General features: G+C 47.4%; 1 protein-coding gene across 1 annotated transcript in view; it reads right to left on the bottom strand.

The window, feature by feature from the left end:
- KASH5 (KASH domain containing 5) overlaps positions 1-17,577 on the bottom strand; it is a 31,881-nt gene extending 14,304 nt beyond the window's left edge. The window contains exons 1-13 of the mRNA XM_075016295.1: positions 17,565-17,577; positions 16,165-16,329; positions 13,616-13,714; positions 12,794-12,974; positions 11,383-11,444; positions 10,240-10,312; positions 9,243-9,404; positions 7,390-7,507; positions 5,679-5,729; positions 3,844-3,921; positions 2,923-2,979; positions 1,932-1,991; positions 670-734 (exon numbers count right to left, since the gene is read on the bottom strand). Coding sequence (XP_074872396.1) covers positions 670-734; positions 1,932-1,991; positions 2,923-2,979; positions 3,844-3,921; positions 5,679-5,729; positions 7,390-7,507; positions 9,243-9,404; positions 10,240-10,312; positions 11,383-11,444; positions 12,794-12,974; positions 13,616-13,714; positions 16,165-16,309 — 1,151 coding nt within the window. The 5' untranslated portion in view covers positions 16,310-16,329; positions 17,565-17,577. The remainder of the gene's footprint in view (positions 1-669; positions 735-1,931; positions 1,992-2,922; positions 2,980-3,843; positions 3,922-5,678; positions 5,730-7,389; positions 7,508-9,242; positions 9,405-10,239; positions 10,313-11,382; positions 11,445-12,793; positions 12,975-13,615; positions 13,715-16,164; positions 16,330-17,564) is intronic.

The raw sequence follows: 17,577 nt of genomic DNA, 5'->3' as shown, positions 1-17,577 counted from the left end.
CTTTTGGAGAGCCAGTGGCATGGCCCTGTGTGTGAACTGCAGCCCAGAAGCAACCCCAGCACGATGACCAGGAAGCTGCAGGCATCTGACCAGAGGGTGCGTGTGGCAGAGCTCCACCGGGCTGCATTTAGCAGTGCAGCTCCTGCCTTACTTCTTCAGGGCCTGAAGGCTGCTTCCACTAGCGTCCATGGCTCTCCATTGTGGCACAGAATAACCAACCCGCCTACTTGGGACTGCTGCCCCAGTGGCTGCGCCCGGAGGGCTGTTCTGTCATGAATCAGGGCCTGTGCTTAGCAGCTTCTTGATGGGTGGGTGAAGTCAGCAGACCAGCTTAGCCCAGCAGCAGCAGCACTGCAGGAGCTCTTTGATGGTTGTAATAGTTCCTGCATTTTCCCAGCCTTGAACCAGGTCCTGTTTTGATTTCACCTCAGTCCAGGGAACCCAGCTGTAACCTCAGCTCCAGTTCCTGACTTTGGCTCTGAGCCTTGGCTTGGGCAGCTGGCTTTTAACTCCTGCTCTGATCTTGGGCTCTGTCCCTCATTAGGGTCTCTGGCTCTTACAGCTAGACGGGACACAGCCTGATCTCTGACACATTCTCCCAGCCCTTCGTGCCAGCTTGGCTGGTGTACAGGGCTGGGTATCTATGAGGGGCTACTCAGAAGCACTTACATAGCCAGGTCTTCATAGGTTTGGCACAGCTGCTCCTGAAGCTGGTTTGTTTCCAGTCTCAGCTCCTGCGAAGGAAGGACAGATGCTCTGCAGCTTCTCCTGCCATACAATCCATGTTAATGTCTGTGTTCTCTCAAACCATCTGGATCACCAGGCACTGCTACAGCCAACAGGCCTAGTTCTCCATTACCCTTCTAAGTGGTTCTGGCACAGTCAAAGGTCCTTAAAATGGGGCAGAAATGGCCCTCTGAGATTCCCTGCTGTGCAAGGGGTATAAAGGCTGAGGGGAGAGCTATGTCATAGGAGTTGCCTGGGGACAAGACTGGAGCACATGGGATTGTGGTGGTTCTCCACTACCCTAGCCCCACAGGGGCCAGATTAAAGGCATGGCTAGAGTGAACCAGAGGAAGTAAGCTTTAATAATTTAGAGCAGCCCTGAGTCACTCTAACCTACACCAGGGCCCCACATCCACACTCCAGAATATGAGGAGTGCAAAGATGGCTTAACTCCACCTTAGTCTACCTCTCCCACCCCCACAGAGTGCACATGGTACAGGGGCAGAGTGAGGGAGATTCAGGCTCAGCCGAAATTAGGGACCTCCTTCATCACTGAATCTTGTCCCCTGCCATTGCAGGTCATCCCATCGCACCATAAACTTATCAAGCTCCAACATCAAACAAATGTTTGCCCTCACCACTCCTATAGGGAGGCTGTTAGGAGAACTCCTTCCTCTGATGGCTAGAAACCCGCTTCTAATTTCCAGCTTAAACTCATTCTTGGCCAAAACAAAGCAGCAGAAATATAGCACTTTAAAGACCAACAAAATGATTTATTCGGTGATGAGCTTTCGTGGGACAGAAGTGGGTCTGTCCCACAAAAGCTGACCACCAAATATATCATTTTGTTGGTCTTTAAAGTGCTACGTTTTTGCTGTTTTGTTTTGTTGGAGTACAGACTAACACAGCCACCTCTGTTACTATTCATTCCTGGCAGTTTACCCCATAGTTTGAACTCAGGAGCCAGCACTGGACACAGTATTTCAGATGAGGTCTCACTGATGTCTCCTTGCACAACTGCATAAATACTCCTTGGGGCCATTTGACCTAGGAGTCCTGTCTCCTCCATGGTCCACTGCACAAGGATGATGATACAGAGAGGGCACACAGGGCTGGGCAGGTTGGATCCAAGCTCTCTGATGAATTAGGTAGAGAGGCCAATGGAGCAGATAGGCAGGAGCATGGGACGTCTGGGTGTTCGTTACCTGTACTACTGCCTTGTACTCTGCTAACATCGCTGTCAGCTCTTCAGAGTGGTTTGTTTTCTGTAAAAGGCAAGAAACAAGTTATCCTCCTCCATCACACTGACTTCTGTTGCTTCAAAGGGGGCTCTGACAGATTGTGGCTGTTTATTAGATACATGTCTGGCTTTGATCTTAATTGTGAGGCGCTGATGACACCCGCTGGTCATTAGGAGCACTCACAACACAACCAGAACCACAATTTGCAGAGTTTTAAGGTTTGAGATCACTGTACAGTACTCATCTAACTCAGAGTTTCTCAATTGTTTTTTTTTTTTTAATAAAATACCCCCTTCTTAAAAAAAAAAAGTATCCCCAGTACATACAATTTTCAGACAGTTTTTTTCTACCAATGCAACACATTTGTTTAAAACAACTTAATCGTAACTGGTTGGTTGGAAGAAATTGCCTATAGGACCGTCATACTTACGACTGTGCAAAAATGATAAATAAAAAATTAGAGGAACATAAAATAAGTCAATTTTTTTATTCATAGAAAAGATTGAGAAACATGGAGTTAACGTACCTTCTGGAAGAGCTCTATGTACTCCCAGGAGTACACGTACACCTAGCTGACAACTACTGATCTAATTAGACTTCCCGCATGGCACAGGCCACAAAACCTCATCTGCACTGAGCCCCACAACTTCTGCTGGCTGGAAGTTTAAAGAAAGCTGTATACCCACTACGCATCAGTGACATTAATAACACCCAGCTCGTATAAAAGGCTTTTCATTACTAGATTTCAAAGTGTTTTACGAATGATGTTAGTATTGTTACACCCACTGTACAGGTGGAGAAACTGAGTCATGGAATGCAAAGTTCCTGATTCAAAATCATCCAGCCGACCAACAGTCGAGCTAGGAATAGTCCAGAAAAACAAGAGACTAGACAGAAAGGAAGCAATGGAAGCAACAAACACACATGCTGTTCTCAGTCACCACATATTGCTCACCTCAGTAAGGGCAGTATCTTTGCAGGAAAGGAGAGTTTCATATTCACAGAGCTGGGCCTAAATAAAGGAAATACGGGCCTGTAATTAAAGAACTCAAAATGCCTATCATTCATTGGTAAACTTTTGAATCCCTGTGGGAAAGTGGGGGTAGCACAAGATTATAGAAATGAAGGACTAGCAAACCTTCCTCAAGCTCAGTCCCCTGGTACTATGGCATTAACCCCATTTTGCAGCAGAGGAAATAGAGACATGGGGCAGATGTGTCCTTGCAAGATAACACAACAAATCAATGGAAGAGTCAGAAACAGAAGATAGAGGTCCTGATGTCCACTCAGTTGCTCTAATATTAACGGAGAGGTAGCTGTGTTAGTCTGTGTTCTAACAAAACAAATAAGCAGTCACGTAGCATTTTAAAGACTAATAAAATAATGTATTAGGTGACGAGCTTTCATGGGGCAGACCCACTGCATGATACAGGCCAAAATGCTGCCTTTTCCCATGACAGGAAAGTCCAAACTTTTATGAAAGGCAGAAATCTCATCATTTTTCACAAAATTAAATATTTCAAAAATGTTTACATGTGTTATATTAAAATAATTTAGAGCAGAACAGTTAAAATGGAAGATTTTGATAAATTTCCTGCTGCAAGCGAGACAATCTTGCAAAATGTTTAGATTCCATCATATCAGGGTTTTCTATCGGAAAATGTTAGACACACTCTGCTATATACGTGCAAAAGTCTGAGCCTGTCTGCAAACTACGTAAGGAAACCAACAGAAGCTGCGGGTTCTCAGAACTGCTTCTGCTGGGATACTTAGAGCCTAGAAAGTAATTTAAGCAACACACACACACACATACACACACACACACACTCACTCACTCTCTCTCCCTCTCCCTCCCTCCCTCCTCCGTGGTTAGTACCTGTAGAGCTGCCTTTTCAGCAACCAGCCCTGCACCCTTCTGTTTCGCTCTGTCGCTCTCTCTGAGCAGCTTTCTGTTCTGTAAAGCAGCCAGAGGCCGCACTTAGTGTTAATTAGCAAATGATATCAAAGGCCACGTCTACACGATGAGATAAATTCAATTTTTAAGAAATTTGAATATTTAACCTTGATATTATGAACGCCAATTAAGTGTCTAAAAAGATTCTTGAAATTCTATCCACCTTTTTTCTGTGTCTAGTCTCCACGTCCCCATTTGCCCCGTGCAAGTTTGACAGCATGAGCAATGCACTGTGGGTACCTATCCCACAGTGCCTCAGCCACAATTGCTTGTGGGTGTTTCATGTTTGAATCCCAGAATTCCAAGCACTGTCCCAGAATTTCACAACATCAGTAACTGTGTGAAAAAAGCACTGGAGATCGGGCAAGGGAATTTTTTCATAAAGGATGCCCTTTATATTTGCAGGGCAGGGCTGCTGAATTCCAATTCAAATTCAATTAAAACTTCGCAGGCTTACATTGACCTTCTTCCTGCACACCTGAGAGCAGCACACAACAAAGCGGCTATACCTGGCGGGTCACCACGTAGCTTTAAGTGACACATATGGGACACTTCTGGAGGTTAATGATTCAAATTAAGGACATCACGCTTCCACACCAGCCTTGATTAGAGATTTTAAATTTGAATTTGACGCTACACCTGGCCCGTAATATTGCTATTTTGTAATCGGTATTATGGCTCAATCAACTGAGATAATAATATTAACTGTGAGGACAGTCACGTTTTAATATTGAGCTAATGCCTTGAAATTCGGTTTTATCTCATAGCGGAGATGCAGCCTAAGAGACATGAGAAGGGAGGTCTTTAGCTGTTGCGCCAGTCCCTTCACCAGAAATGCAGCTGCTGCTGAGGTGAGATGCACAAGCATCTTAGCACAGGAAGTGAAAATGACTTCCACATCCAGCTAAAAGTGCAGGAGCAATTAAGGCAGTTTAAATGCACTTAGGCCCTGAACTTCCCTTCACATCAGTGGAAGTTCGGTGCCTAAATGGCACTGAGGATCTGGATTTTGGCCACACTGGAACCTGATCGAGAAATCGCAGTTAATAATTTCAGTTCATATTAATAATGGCCAGGCTACAAGGGGTCAGAAGCACAGTTTAGCTGGCATGTCCCCAGAGAGACAGCAGCTCCAGCAGCACAGTGCCCTCCCACTACGGCACTGCAGCCTGGGAGTCCACACCGAGCGCCCTGTCCCCAGCACAATGCTGGGACACCTGACTCAGGATAAGAGAGCTTGACGTCTGGCAGAACAGTGAGTATTTTAGACAGAAAGTTCCACTTCAGCCCTGTATCTAGTGGCTGAGGTAGAATGTCTTTCACAAAGAATGAGGTAGAATGTCATCCAGCGAAGTCCTAAAGAATCCACTCTACGGGGATTGCTCCAAAGTCTCACAATCTTTGCTCTTAAAATTAACACCTTGTTTCCAGCCTGAATTTATCTAGCCTCAGCTTGCAGTCACTGGATTCTTTCTGCTCTGTTTTTGTCTGCTACATTAAGGGGCACTCTGGGTACTTACAGGCCCTTTAGTCACCTTTTAACCTTCTCCATGATGAGCTAAGTAGATTGTATTTCACAGTGAGGCAGATTTTCCAGACCTCCTCTGTGCTCTTTCACAGTTTACTACTGATTCAAGGGGGAGATTACCTCTCTATCTACTCCTGCACCCCCCTGCATGTTTCTTAGTGATTTAGCATTAAAATACAGACATAGTCAACAGCACAAAAACAGCTCTACTCTCCATAGCCCTGGTTACCTCCTCCTGGAGACTGTCCACTTGTAGAGAGAGGCACTGCTGTTCCTTCTCCTATAAGTTTAAAAATAAAACAAACATGGACCTAAGCTACAGCCCCCAGAGTTTGTCTATAATATTATTCAAGGAATGACAATGTCGTGGGTCAATAAATTGCAGTAACTTGGCTGCCGATGTCATCTGTCATCAACAAACATTTATTTGTACATCCCCCTAAAATCTAGGTAGTTAATTTGCATCAAGAGCCATGTGCCCCACGACAGCTGTGCAAAGCCAGCAAACCACTCATAGCTGCAGCAGATGGGACTTTGAAATGCCCATGGGTTTCAAAACCCACAACAAAAACGTAAGTGAACTCAGTGCTCCTAACAAGTGCCAGATTGATGGGCAGAAATCGTGTTGCTCCCACAAAATAGGCACACTAGGGCATTCTCCAGGGAAAGCTTTCGTTCTCTCACACACTGCCTCCTGCTGGTTTTCCTCAGCACTGCACTGCTAGGTTATCATTTAGTGCTGAGGTGTCCAATAGAAATTAAAGGATCGCCATAGGCCCCCTCCCTGCAAATAAATGCCCTCCCAGCTGCTCCAAACTGCAGGTAACTCATCAGTATCACTGCTGCCGCTGGAGCCATGCCGGGCCCCGGGGCTGGAGCTGCACTGGGCGCAGCCACAGCCACAGCCACAGATACCACCCTGCACTTGTCCCAGCAAGGCTATGTCTACACTAGAAGCATCTGTCGACAGACATTACTGTCGAGAAGTTGCATCTACACACAACTTGCTCTGTCGAAAGAGACCTGCCAGACTGCACTGCCCTCTGGTGCCAGAAAGCAGAACGGCAGCTCTGCAAAGAGGGCTGCTACAGAAGTCCTCTGTGTTGACAGAAATGTCTACGCTGCAGTTCTATGGACAGTACTCAGTCGACAGAGTGTTATGCCTCAAACTTTTGAGGGATAATACTGTTGAAGCAAAAGCAGAGTTCAGTCGAGACTCTGTGGACATTATGCTTTAAGTGCATAGGTGCTCCCTTCTGTTGACACAACTCTCTAATGTAGACACAGCCCAAGTGGTGGGGCACATGCACAGAGCAGATGGAGGGCGTGCCATGTGTGGGGCTCTGAGGAGCCCCATTTCACCACACCATGGTGTCCGGTTTACCACATGTGGTGAACGACAAATGATTGGATGCCACAGATTTAGAGTAAATTAACACACATCTGTCGATCTGCATCTGCTAAGAATCAGGTCCTTGGTGTCTGAGATCATTCAAGCCTGGATCTCTTTGCTACTTGGAGCCAGGTTTAATGGTGGGTTTAGAATGGAAAGGACTGCTCCACTGCCAATGACGCTCAGCGCCTTCAACTTGTTACACATTTGAGAGAAATGCGTCACTTTCCGAGGCTCTCAGCAAATAGAAGGGAAGGAAATTGAGGTTTTGAGTGGTTACGTACTGATAGTTTGGCAAGTGGGCAAACAGCTGCAGAGAGTAATGTGACGTGTAATCACATGGTAAATCAGCTGCAGTTTCAGGAGTTTTAGCTCCCAGCCCTCCCTGCTCTAACCTGCTTCCCCCCACAAGCCCATGAGAGAATCCAAGTGTCTTAACACCATTGGTCTAGCCTCTAGGAAATACAATGTACCCAGTGAAATCAGGATCTCTATGCCTGAACCCCAGCCAGGGAAACGTTGCTGAAACAGACTCACAAGCACCTACTAGCTGCCGGGTTTGTGAGTGAAGTTTGCTGTTCTCCTCTTCTAGACCTTTGGCGACAATCTTCAGGTCTTCTAGTTCATTAGCTACAGATTTTGCCTGTTCCAAGGCCTGCTGTGTGCTACTGAGGAAAGCAGCCAGTTAGGAGAGGACAGTATTTCAAAGCTTCTTAATTAGCAATGGTCAAAGTAGCCACAGATAATGGCAGTACAGGGCCAAATGTCACCGAAAAAGAAGTCTGAGGCAATGTTTACACTTGCAGAGTTTTTGTGCTGTCAGTTTCACCAGTCATAGTGAACAAGTAAAAGGAAAGTACTTCTACAGACATCACAGAGCGTTCACATTTGCAGCGCTCCCATTGCTGAAGGGAGCAGCACCCAGAGGGCAGCGATCCCATTGTGCAACTCTCTCCATTTTGGAAGGTGGGGGTTGATGTTTGCAGGGTCTCTCATGTCCCTGTCCCCTCCCCTCAAAAACTGATCAACTCCAGTAACTCAGCCTTTAGGCAGGACTACATGATCTCCTGAGGTCCCTTCCAGCCCTACAGTTCTATGGTTCTAAGACGGCTGCAAGCAGGGGGATGGGTTGCTCAATGGAGCAGGCATTGTCATCTGGCCTGATGATATGCGAGCACTTGCCAAGAAAACAGGAAGGGCAGTTTCAAAGGTCCCAGAGCTGTTTTCCTGCCATCAGAGCAGCAGAGCTGCTGACCAGAGTGGTCACCTACACACTGCAGGATATCCTGCGGAGGCTAAAAGCTCCATAAGCAGCAAGAACTTGTCTTCACATGTACAGTACCACAAAAGCATCATCAGTAAGAGGTATATCTCTCTTGTGGACGTGGTTTTCCTTCTGAGGTGAAACTTCTGAGTTTTACTGCAAAAAATCATTGGCAAGTGTAGATGCTCCCACATTTTTTGCACAAAAAAGGGACATTTTTCTTTGTAAGTGGCAAGTGTAGACATCCCTTGCATTTCCTTGGAAACCTCAGGAGTTGCAGTGGTTGAGGTAAATGAGAGATGTATTTGTTATTATTCTCTGTGTTTCAGTTGTCCCTAGAGGCCTAGTCATGGACCAACGGCCCAGCGGGGTAGGTGCTGCACAAACAGGAAGAAGATGGTCCCTGCTCAAAAGCCCTAAGTCTACCCAATGCAGCTGCCAAGTCCCCCTGAGTGCACATACAGCAGCGACTCAGTTTAAAATATTTAACTCCCAGAAGGGGGAGATTACTGAAGCTTTGTAAAATAACAAACCGGATAATAATAATACAGACCAAGCGCTTCATCTGCCATTTAAATGCTCCCAACCGGGGATGGAACATGAGGGCCATGTCTCAGCATGCAGCAAGGCTGCGCAACAGCTGGGCTTGGGAAGGCAAGGTGAGTCCTGTACCGGGTCCACACCTCAGGCAGGGGAATTCAGGGAGACAGAATGAAATTATCCCTGTTGGAATGTCGCCAGAACACCTGGGAGGACATGCCCTATCCTGCAACAAGAATCTCTCAGGATCTCAGAGACTGTGTACAATCTGCAGTGTCTGTCTGATGTAGACCTCAGGCTACCACCTCCAAACAGCACACTGGGGTAGTGGGGCCAGCACTGACTGCCAGGGAAAGCAACCCCTGCTCAGCCCCCACCTTGCTCCTGGCAGCACAGGCCCCTTAGCATCCCACTGAGGCCAGCACTCCCTGCCTAAGCAGTGCACCCCTGCAATGAGTGTCACACAAAGAGCCCCCTGAAACACATTTGCCACTAGCTCCACGTTGTGGCTTCAACATTAACCCTGAGAAGACAGTCCCTCTCAGCTTATTCCCAGCAGCACCCCATGCTCCTTGACTGCCTCCTCTCTGCTTTACCTTCTCAGTCTTCCCTTCAGCTGGGAGATCTCTTCAATGAGACGGGAGTTGAGTTCCTCAGCTACCTCAATGGTCCTCTGCAGCTTGGCGTTCTGCATAGCCAGCTTTTTGTGGCTGTATTCCAGGTCTTCAATGCTGTTCATCAAGGCAGCAGCCTCTTCCCTTGGAAACCAGCATAATTAAGGGTAAAGGGATAGTCAGCTGGGAGATCTCTCCTCTCTGGCACCACCATCACATCAGGCCCCACAGCGTTACCTGCTTAACCACAGTCTCCATACAACAGGCCCCGCACTGAGACACAGAGCGTGCCATTGCTGAGGCGACATTTCTGTCTCAGCTCCACTAGGAAATGGACTGAGATGCCCCCACCCCCAGCTCATATCACACCCAGCAGGATGGTAGTCAGATGGCACTGCTGACAGGCTGTCTAAGGCGACCTGGATTGGCAGCACCTGGTGGGATGCACTAGTACCTCTAGTTCAGCACAAGACATAGCACGGAGTCCAGGAGGCAAAGCTACTCAACCCAAATTGCACACAGCAAGGCAGAGGCTTTACTATTCACACCAAAAGACAGCTGCTGGCTCCCTGACATTACCACTGCGGGAAAAATGAGGGCTGTGTAGTATTTCCCCTTCTGCTGCTCCACAGTGGACTGTCTAATCCAGCATCCCCCCTCCTGCTGTGCTACTCTTTCTACAAGTGGCTGGTACTGGATGGTCGGGAGAAAGGTGTGATTGTATCCCCAGCAAGCAATGCTTCTCATTACTGAACACTGCACACCTAGGAGCTTTATCCCTTCCCGACTCCCTGAAGCATATGAATGATCCTTGTAACTTTCCTCCTGGATCGAGGCCCTGTGCTGCTGCTTACATAAACTAAAGCATCTAATCCTTTTCTGGAAACTTACGCAGGTATGAGCCTCTAATACCCTACAGCACAGATTAATTACGTCCTAGCCTTCCTGATTTGGCTGACTGCAAGAAGCTGGTACTTACGAGTTTATATGGTCGCTATCACCACCATATCCCTCTAACTGAGCAGAGCTAGAGACAGCTCTCTTCCGCTCCCCTGAAGAGGAAAGAGAGAGCAAATTCAGGGTTGCAGCGGGTTTCTGGTCACAACATTTGCTGCTGTCAGGAGTAGGAAAAGGGAATGGGAACCTCAAACTGATATCACATTATGTTCAGGACTCCCACTAACTAGCGGGGGGGCATTAAACTCAGGGAGAAACTATAACTGACCTTTAAGAGTCTTCCACTTGTCTGTGAAAGACCACAGGCCCTCCTCGGCTCACTAGAGACGTGCCATGGCAGGATATCACAGCCCCTCAGCTACACTGACAAATCTGAGTCCTCGCCCTAAGCTAGAGTAGCCCAGGAGGTATTTTAATTTGATTATGCCGGCCAGCAGGCCTTAGAAATGGTTAGGGGGGCGGGGATGACTAGAATGCAGAGATATTTGGCCATGCCCCCACTTTCCTGTGCCAGAGGCTTGCGGGGGGCAAGGGGGAGCAGGAGATCTAGCAGAGCAGGCCTATACAGTCTCTCCTTATACAAAGCCCTCAGTCTAACATAGGTTCTTATACCACTCATTGCCGTTTCTGAGTGCACCAAAATCATCAGAGCACTGAGGAAGTGAGGACAGGGAATATTAATTCGGGTATTTAGGTGTCTAATCCCCATTGTTTTCGCACTGGAGTCCTGGATCCCACCCATCACCCAAAGATGGCTGTAAGCTAGCTTTCTGGTTGCTTGGCAGAATCCCAGAGTTGGGCCCCAGAAGACCCTGAGTGCCAAGCCTTCTCACACACAGACATGCCTAATCAGAGAGAACCCCTCTGCCCTATAAGCTAATCAGGTTCTTTCTCCTGCAGACCAGGCAGGAAAAGAAACTGCTGTTGATTTTTCTGTTTCTAAACCCTCAGAAGTGCTCAAATGCTACAGCAACAGAGGGACTATGCAAAGATTAATTATGAGTCTATTTCAAAACCCGGGTGAGTTCCTGAGTCCCCAGCAGAAAGGACAAGGACAGACGCTTCAGTCAGGCCAATCAACAGCGCATCAAGCTGCTCTACCAAGCCATCTATATTTAGAATTAAATACACGGTCCTTTTTATTATCCCTTTCAGCACAACCTACCAGATGGCAAAAGGCACATATTGTCCACAAACTTGTCTTGCTCCTTCCTGCTATCAAATCCCCTAGATGAAATATAAATTAATAGTCATAATTCCCACATTATCACTATCCATACAAAATGAATTGTGCGCTCTGTGCATATCAGGTGACTTTCCCTATTCACCACACCCATCTTAATAACACAAAGATGAAAATAGTTCCTCCAGTTTAGTGGGGAGTGTTGTGCTATGTGGTAATTAAGTCGCTTAAATAGTCAGGGAAAGCAATGATCAGGTTGCTTTAATAATAAAGTCAGAAAAGCTATGCATGCAATAAGTGAGGTCTTAAGGTTGTCCCAGAAAAATCTGTGGTTCAAAGGCCAAGGGAAGGGTTATATTATGCATTTCCCTGGCTGTTTTTGTTAGAAGGGAAGAGTTAATAAATATGAATATTAATAATAAGAGATGATTTTGGAAGCCTTTCTTTTTAAAAGACTATGAAGTGCATGACATAGCTTCACTGCTGTACAGCACAGGGAGTGGATTCTTACAGCAGTGTGGGCATGTGATAAGCACAAGGGACTCCGAAGACAACTCTCAGGCTACATCTATGCTAGTCAAAAACTTTGAAATAGCTATGCAAATGTCCATTTTGAAGTTTACTAATGAAGCGCTGAAATACATATTCAGCGCCTCATTAGCATGCGGGCGGCCACAGCACTTCGAAATTGACGCGGCTCGCCACCCCGTGGCTCGTCCAGACGAGGCTCCTTTTCAAAAGGGCCCCGGCAACTTCGAAATCCACTTATTCCCATCTGCTCATAGGAATAAGGGGACTCCGAAGTTGCCGGGGTCCTTTTGAAAAGGAGCCCCGTCTGGATGAGCCACGCAGCGGCGAGCCGCATCAATTTCGAAGTGCCGCAGCCGCCCGCATGCTAATGAGGCGCTGAATATGTATTTCAGCGCTTCATTAGTAAACTTCGAAGTTTCTGGCTAGTGTAGACACGGCCTCAGAGATGTATATCAAGCCCTTACAGGGCCCTGGGAGTCAGGACTTTGGGTTCCATTCCCAACTTTTAGAGAGAATATAGACTAGGAGGGTAGAGCAAGACTCCTGGCTTCTATTTGGTGCTTTGTGGTATGTTATCTAGGAGCAGGGTGGAATGGAGTCAGGACTCTTGGGTTCCACTGAGTTGCTGTGTAACCCTGGCAGGCAAGGTTACTTGACAGATGCAGATCGGAGCATCGCAGGATTTTCAAAAGGCATTAGGCACCAAATACCCACTTATTTCCTTTCTTTCAAAATATCTTTGAAAATCTGGCCTTGCACTTCTCTGTGCTTCAGGTTCCCTTTCTGGGGATCAGAATCTTACCCTGTCTTGCTGCAGTGTTGTGATACCTAAGTCACAGCTGTTTTTAACTTATTTACTGACCCATCCTGCCGACAATCTGCAATCCAGGTCTTCATTATGACATGGAAAGTTGGTAAATCCACAGAGGCACCTTTTTCTTCTGGATCCAGCATTTTGTATAGTAACTGCAGTCTCCCTTCCTCACAGCTTTGCCCTGTCACAGACTGTAAGTACTCGATAATACGGAAAACAGACACCTGTCCTGTAACCAGAAATTCAGGCACACCAGTAACCTCCTAGCAAATCACAAACACTGCTAGTGATGGAAAGTTAGTCTTGGGATTACAGAAGTGGCTTGGGAGTTTGGAGATTCAGTGAAATCAATGGGAGTTGGCCCCGATTTCCAAAGATAAGTGTTTGAGTTGCTGCAACCCCTGAGTAGTTATATGGATTTGTGCACTAAACACACTCCTAAATCCACCTTCAGGCATTTAAATAAAGTGACTCAGAAGTCAGTGCAACCTCCAGTTGACAGGTTGGCTCTCTTTGGTGTAGCTACATAGTAATTTATGTCCCTCCTTCATAGCAGACAGCAGCATTAGCTGCACCTCTGTCCCCTCCTCAAGAAGTTGACAATGTAACCTGCTGTCACCTATTCAGTAAGTCTTGTTCATTAACTCCTAGGAGACTGGTAGTTCCCAGGCACAGGACACTAGGTTGCAAAGTAGTTTTTTTCAACGATCTTAACAAGGGGAGGATATGTTTAGGGGCTTGGAGTCTCCACATGAATGCTTCTGAAAGGAGTCTTCAAATCTAATACTCAGTTGATTTTCTGGTAGCACTAAAGTGGCTGGGACTCTGCCCAGGCTGTGCAATTCCAGCTGATGTTAGAAAGTTTTCTACCTGTTTGTTCCAGGTCACAGGCTTCAAATGTGCAGGTCAGTACGTGCTCCTCAGAGCATTGGTCCTTGCTGAGGACGGCAGCGCTCCCCAATGACTCTGCTAAAGAGGAGGAGGAGAAACATAACACTTACAGGCTACGAATATAAGAACAGCCATGCTGGATCAACCCCATAGTCCATCTAGCCCAGTACGCTGTTTTTGACAGTGACCCATGTCACATGCTTCAGAGGGAATGAACAGACTGGAGCAATTATCAAATTATCCATTTCCCATCGACTAGGCTCAGTTTCTGGCAGTAAGAGGTCCAGGGACATCCAGAGCACAGGGTTGCATCTCTGACTGCCTTGGCTAATAGCCACCCTCCATGAGCTTCTTTTGTTCTTTTTTCAACCCAGTTATAGTTTTGGCCTTCACAACATCCCCTGGCAATGAGTTCCATTGGCTGACTGTGCATTGTGTGCAGAAGTATTTCCTTATGTTTGTTTTAAACTTGCTGCCTATTAGTTCCATTGTGTGACCTCTGGCTCTTGTGTCATCTGAAAGGATAAATAACACTTCCCTTCACTTTATCCTGCTATTACAGAACTCTGTGCCTCCTACAGTCATCTCTTCTAAGCTGAACAGTCTTAGTCTTAGGCAAGCTGTTCTATACTCCATATCATTTTTATTACCCTTCTCTATATCTGTTTTGAGATGTGGTGATCAGAACTGGCTGCAGTATTCGAGGTGTGGGTCAGTCATGGATTTATATAGTGGTACTATGATATTTTCTGTCTTACGGGCTAACCCCATTCCTAATGGTTTTTAGCACACTGTGAGCCACAGCACATGGAGTGAATGCTTCCGGAGCACTGCATGTCTAGTACCAGACCGAATTACCTGCAAACAAACACACACTTGTTCTGGGGTATCCCATGATCCCATTATTGTGCTGTGGGATAGCGGACAACTTGCCTTTGTAATTGTACTATAAAGAACAAGGTTGGCCTCCTTGAGGGGCACGAAGGTGGAAAACGATCTTCCAGGAATCTAATACCACAGGGTCTTTACTCTGCACTATCTTTTAAGATTCCATAATTCACAAATAGACACCAGAGAAATCCCATGCTTATGCCCAGGGATATCAACAGACCAACTTCTTTTTATATCAGCCCACATCTGGACTAATTCCTTGGACTTAAATTGAGTTACTCTGGATTTACGCTGACGTAATTGAGAGCAGGATTTGGCCTGACAGGTCACATCACAGGATGTGAGTCAGAGGAGAATTGGGTTCACAAAGCCTGACATGCGTAACCACTGTATATATGTATGTTTATATCTTTCCATCCCCAAACACTCCCCTTTCCCATCTGTCAGTCAGCCATCACCACAGTACCCTACCCCTCTTTGATTTCTTACCCTAACAGCTTGAAATAACCAAGTCAGCATCCACACTAAAGTAAACTTGTCTGGGCAGCATGGTGGGAGGCAGCTGTGTGGGACAGGATGAGTCATCTACCTCTGTACCTTACGTCTGTTCAAATAAAACCCAACCTGTCTCCCACGAATCCTACAAAGACAGCATCAGTGTTCTTTACGAGTCGTTTCAGAAGTCCTTCTGGACTGTGATCATCTCAGCACTTAGCACTTCGTGCCAGTCATTACAGAGCATCTTCCATTAACACTCCCAACATTATAGCAACTGTGTTTCTAATTTTTGCCCTCCATACTGAACCGCACACAGAAAGGCCCGAATCCTGACCTCTGGTCTGTACCATTGGGTCTCCTGTACTGATCTGATTGCAGAATCACAGCTTAACCTTGCCGGCAGCATGACACTGAAGCAGCTCCAGGCTAGCAGTTCTGAACACCTGGGTTCTAGATGTGTCTTGACGTTTGATCTTGGGCAAGTTAACGGTGTTGATAGTGAATTTATTGCCCACAGATTTCAGAGTCAAATATCCATTGGAACAAATGGGCGAATCTCATCTCTCAGAAACAGGGCTTCAGATTGTCCACAGACTCAGACAGATCATGCTGCTCAATTTACCCTTGGATCGCATTTTCACTGTTGTATTTGCAACCCTGGGGCTTAGACACGTGGCCCCCCATTCACCAAAGCACTTAAGCACCCTGTGAGTGCCACTTCCTTAGCTCGTAGCAATCACATTAAAGATTGTGAGGTGCTCAGCTACTGAAGTAATTGGGGTCATATAGTAGACAGACCCCATTAACGGTGCTATAGTAAACTCTTTCATATCCAGCTTTCTATCATCCAGAATGCAAATAACTAGCGTTTTAACCATAAGTCAATGTTAGTTACATTTTCCATCATGAAAATAAATACAAATAAATACAGCAAATACAGTATAAGTTTACAGTGTACAGTATGTCTGTTGGTGGTAAATAATGTACTTTGCATATATTTTTGTTTCTTAATACCTAATCTTGTTTTTCTTTAGTGTTATGCATTGCTAGGTATACCTCTCTATTCTCCAGAATATTTGACTAGCAGGCAACCTCCCAGTCCCAGGGCTGCCGGACATGAAAGAATTTACTGTACATACCCTCTGATGACTGGACCAAGGGCAATTCTGCAACTGTCACAGAGCTGTGAGACAGAGCCTCCAGGTTCACCCTCTGGGCTGTTTCTCCACAGCAGCTGGCTTCATCCAAGACCCAGGTGGAAGCAACCCCCTGTGGCGAAAGCATGCCTGCCACATTAGCCGGCCCTGCAATCAAACAGACAGTGTAAGGCCCATTGCCCTCCTTCCCCAAGCAAGCACTCTGCTGGGAATGTCATAGGAACCAGCTTTCCCAGGGCTCTCCTCACAAGCCCTAATCAAGTGCCACCTGATTAAACTGCACCATATTGCTTGTTCTAATTCAATTAGACATGAGTAAATGCTGGAACAGGTGGTGAGGGACTCTAGACTGATGGGCAAGCTATACAGGGCTACCCACTAGCTGTAGTGGTGTATTTACACCAAGACAGTCAGATCCTTAGATAACTCAGGGTGTATCTAGGAGCAGGTTTGGGCCCGGTCCTATCAGCCCTAGGCTCCAAACCGTATTTGCTTTTGGAAGGGATCTCAGGAACTTCTCCCCTCTTCAGAATGCATTCTGTCTGGTCTAAGCAATTTCACCATCTGCCAACCATAACAGTGGGTCTGAGGCTGTTGGGTGCCCTGGGGAGGTAAGGCGAGATTTGGGGTTGGGAGCTTAGAGGCTGTGGATCTGTGAGGCTCTCAGGACTGGTGTGAGGGCTGAGGCAGGGTTGCCAGATTTTTGGAACACTTCTGTGGGACAGGCACCCCTACTGGGGATCCCCAGTGTGGTTGCCTATTCCATATAAGTTTTCCAAAAACAAAGAGGAGTGAGAAGCAGCTGGGAGGTAGAGCCCTGGCTGGGACAGAGGGACCCTGCAGCCCTGTGTCTGGGAGCCGGCCGGGGCTCAGAACCCCTGTCGGCAGCCCCAGCCACAGGATCCCCACCTGGAGGTAGGTGACTGGCAGCTGGAGCCTGGCTGGGGTGTGGAGCCCCGGCCAGCCTGCAGCATCCCTGGCTGGGAGCAGGGGACCCCCACAGCTCTGCAGCATCCCTGGCTGGGAGCAGGGGACCCCCCAGCCAGCAGCCCCAGGCGCAGAATCCCCAGCAGGTTGGGGGTGGGAGGCGGCTGAGGGTGCAGGTGCTGTGGCTGGGGGTGCTGTGTCTGGGGGCTGAGGAGGGGCTGGAGGAAACTAGGGGTGCCGACGGTGCAGGCCCTGCAGCTGGGGGCTGAGGAGGGGCTGGGGGCATGGGTGCTCTAGCTGGGGGTGCAGGCCCTGTAGCTGCGGGGGGGGGCTGGGGTGCTGCGGTGAGGGGCTGGGGTGCGCTGCGGGAACTGGGGGAGCAGGCGTTGTGGCGGGGGGGAGCTCGGGGGTTTAAAGGTCCCTCCCCCCGTGAGGTGTGGGGGCCGCCGCCTCACCCCGCGCGCGGGA

This window comes from Carettochelys insculpta, chromosome 22, assembly GCF_033958435.1.
Source record: "Carettochelys insculpta isolate YL-2023 chromosome 22, ASM3395843v1, whole genome shotgun sequence".
In the NCBI taxonomy this organism is placed as follows: Eukaryota; Metazoa; Chordata; order Testudines; family Carettochelyidae; genus Carettochelys; species Carettochelys insculpta.
Note: the sequence above shows the minus strand (reverse complement) of the source record. Positions and strands in the feature narration are given on the sequence as shown.